At 33.0% G+C, this 2,710-nt stretch overlaps 1 protein-coding gene across 1 annotated transcript; it reads right to left on the bottom strand.

The window, feature by feature from the left end:
• Positions 1-214: 214 nt before the first annotated feature.
• LOC103508853 (NADH dehydrogenase [ubiquinone] 1 beta subcomplex subunit 5, mitochondrial) lies at positions 215-2,082 on the bottom strand. The gene is made up of 2 exons (XM_026823348.1): positions 1,202-2,082; positions 215-769 (listed from the first exon to the last, which is right to left on the bottom strand). Exons 1-2 carry the CDS (start codon positions 1,630-1,632, stop codon positions 622-624), a joined length of 579 nt encoding a protein of 192 aa, XP_026679149.1. The 5' UTR covers positions 1,633-2,082; the 3' UTR covers positions 215-621.
• Between the last annotated feature and the right edge of the window lie 628 nt (positions 2,083-2,710).

Here is a 2,710-nt window from a genome sequence, read left to right as displayed (position 1 = left end):
CTACAGATTTAAATGGGAAAAGTTGGTATACAAAATAACTCAAGAACGGTGATGAAATTTGCTATCTTGGTATGGTCCAAGGACACATCTGTAACAATTTGGTAAAATTTGGACAGTCACTCATCCAGATATCAACCAAAGTCAGGAAAAAGTGGAATAGAAAAATGTAATCTGTGAAACTAAAATAAGGAAAGTAAAAATAAGAAACATCTCATCTTGTTCTATTTCAGAGCAATTTTTGGTTTATTATTTTCTAAATTAATCATTTCTATACAAAAGCCAAATAATGCCTCATCCAATGTGATTCAAAGAAAAACACCACAGTTTTATTCCTCTCAGTAACAAAGTATGACTGAAAGAAGTAAGTAATCTTTGTTACTAAAATCATTACAAGTACCTACTAAACAGTCACCTGTCATGTAAGTTCAGTATGATCTTGTAAGAAATTGCTTCTATGATATGAATCCACTTCTTTAATCCAGATATAATAATACAGTTTTGACAACAAACAGGTATTTTAATATTTCAATACAGCCATGTGAAGGTATGTACTATGCTAGTTAAAACACTTGTTAGTTCTTTACACACTACTTCTCAGAATCAGTGTTTCGTAGCTGCAAATTAAGAAGTGCTACCAGAAACAACATCCCTGAATTCCTCAGCTTCTTTTTCTCTACTTGTAAAGTGGTTGGTGTGGACAGGTTTGTAGTAGTACACTTGTTGGTCATTTCTTTCTCCCATGAGCTTATCAATTTTATTGGTTACTTTCCTGTGAACAAAAGTAGTTGTTAATTACTTACTAGACATAATGGTTATTGTTCAGAAGCCACAACAATGAAAAAGAAAGCTCCTTTATTTGTATAACCTAACCCTATAATACACTGGTTACTGCTCATTGGTGACAGCTCCTTTTTGTAGCAATTTTCCATTGAATCCCTATAATACACTGGTTACTGCTCATTGGTGACAGCTCCTTTTTGTAGCAATTTTCCATTGAAGCCCTATAATACACTGGTTACTGCTCATTGGTGACAGCTCCTTTTTGTAGCAATTTTCCATTGAAGTGACCTCTGACCAAGTACTGACAATATTATATGAATATGACGAGGTAATTATTTATATCTTTAGGGGTTTTCAGTTTAATCTTCATCACTTGACATAATCTTTAAGGGGTCTTCCATGTCTATAAAAATAAACTTACTGTATTTTACGTATTTCATCCAACTCATACAGCCTGTCCATTTTCTTTTCATAAATTTCTTGAGGGCTGGTATGGCAGGTTTTAGCAATGAATCTTGTAATGGGGTGCTTGTGATACTCCCAATGTTGAGGTGTATATCCTTCAGGGATTTCTGTTAGAGTTGCTGGACCAATGAAAACATTGCTGACAAAGATAATAGCAAGACAAGGCAATCCACCAATCATGACATAAAAGTGGAAGAAATCTTTGAATTTGTCCCATTGCCATTGAGATGGTTTTATACTGAAATGATTATCATGACCACCACTATATTTGACAGTGGATGTCTTCAGACCTATATAATGATAGAATATGGTGGAGAGGCTTTGTACACAGCCGACCCGTACCCTTGGACGGAACGACTTAAGATTTGATGATGATGATTTCTTCATTTCCTCAAATCAGGATTTACAGTACGATGAGATGAGCAATAGTACGGCTATTCAACTTCGGTACACTTTCTAATGAAATAAAAAAAAAAATACATGCATTTTTATTTTGATAGTATCTACAATTAACTTTGTTCAAGCTTGTTCGATTCTTTCTTCTTTTAGATACCCACCCTTTATTGTAGCTCTTCTGTTAACTGTTTCTCCAACACTGTAAATGTAAATGTTGGATGCTTGGTCAGTGTCCATCCTCAGTCTGTCCCTTCATCTTTGACGAAATTAAATACTTACCTTCTACAGAAGCTGTCCAATACAAAACGATATGTAGGTATCCTCAACAAATTTAACTATTGTACTTCAGTCTACCTATGGTATTTTTTACTTTTTTCTTTCATACCATAATAAATAAATATAAGGATGTATATTAATTTTATTTTCAAAAATAAATAATAATAAAAAAAATGCTTTTAAGTTTATAAATAATAAATAAAAAAACCTTTGTGTAATAAAAATATGTATATGCATATCAAAAATAAGGATTATTTTTTATGTTAAATAAATTTCATTATTTTCAATAGGTATTATTTTCTTTCTTTTCCGACATTATTTTTTATCTTGCCCCAATTTGCTTAGACATAAAACACAATATCTATAGTTTAATATGTGTAAGCTTTGGTTATTGTTTGAAGTCAAAAATCCACAACCATTCACAATATTGTTCGAGATAAGGTATTGCTAGTACCCACCATTTGATCTTAAAGTTGATCATTCAAAAATGGTAGAAAAAATCCGCCTGTATTGAGAAAGATTCAAATAAGGGAAAAGGGATATTTTGAGTCGTGGGAAATTTTCATAATTAAAATCCCTCGTACTTTCGCGCCGAGGTCTTTACATACGATGCACTATCTGGAAATCGTGATTTCACTAGTTGTACGCGCTTTACGTCCGTACAGGATAGGTACCTACCTTACCTACTTTGAATACCTACCGGAGTTCCAGAGTACGTAATTCTTGTTATACCTACGACAGTTCAACCCTATGGTACCTTTCTTCAATATACTGTAGAAATACTGAACAAAAC

The sequence above is a fragment of the Diaphorina citri genome, unplaced genomic scaffold, assembly GCF_000475195.1.
Source record: "Diaphorina citri unplaced genomic scaffold, Diaci psyllid genome assembly version 1.1 scaffold440, whole genome shotgun sequence".
Classification (NCBI taxonomy): domain Eukaryota; kingdom Metazoa; phylum Arthropoda; class Insecta; order Hemiptera; family Psyllidae; genus Diaphorina; species Diaphorina citri.
This window is presented reverse-complemented; position numbering and strand designations above follow the sequence as displayed.

Excerpts from the sequence above, each read along its gene's own strand:
- LOC103508853 (XM_026823348.1), bottom strand. The coding sequence starts at position 1,632 with ATGAAGAAATCATCATCATCAAATCTTAAGTCGTTCCGTCCAAGGGTA. Across the intron at positions 770-1,201 it reads GATGAAATACGTAAAATACA|GAAAGTAACCAATAAAATTG; the intron begins GTAAGTTTATTT and ends TTTTGTTCACAG.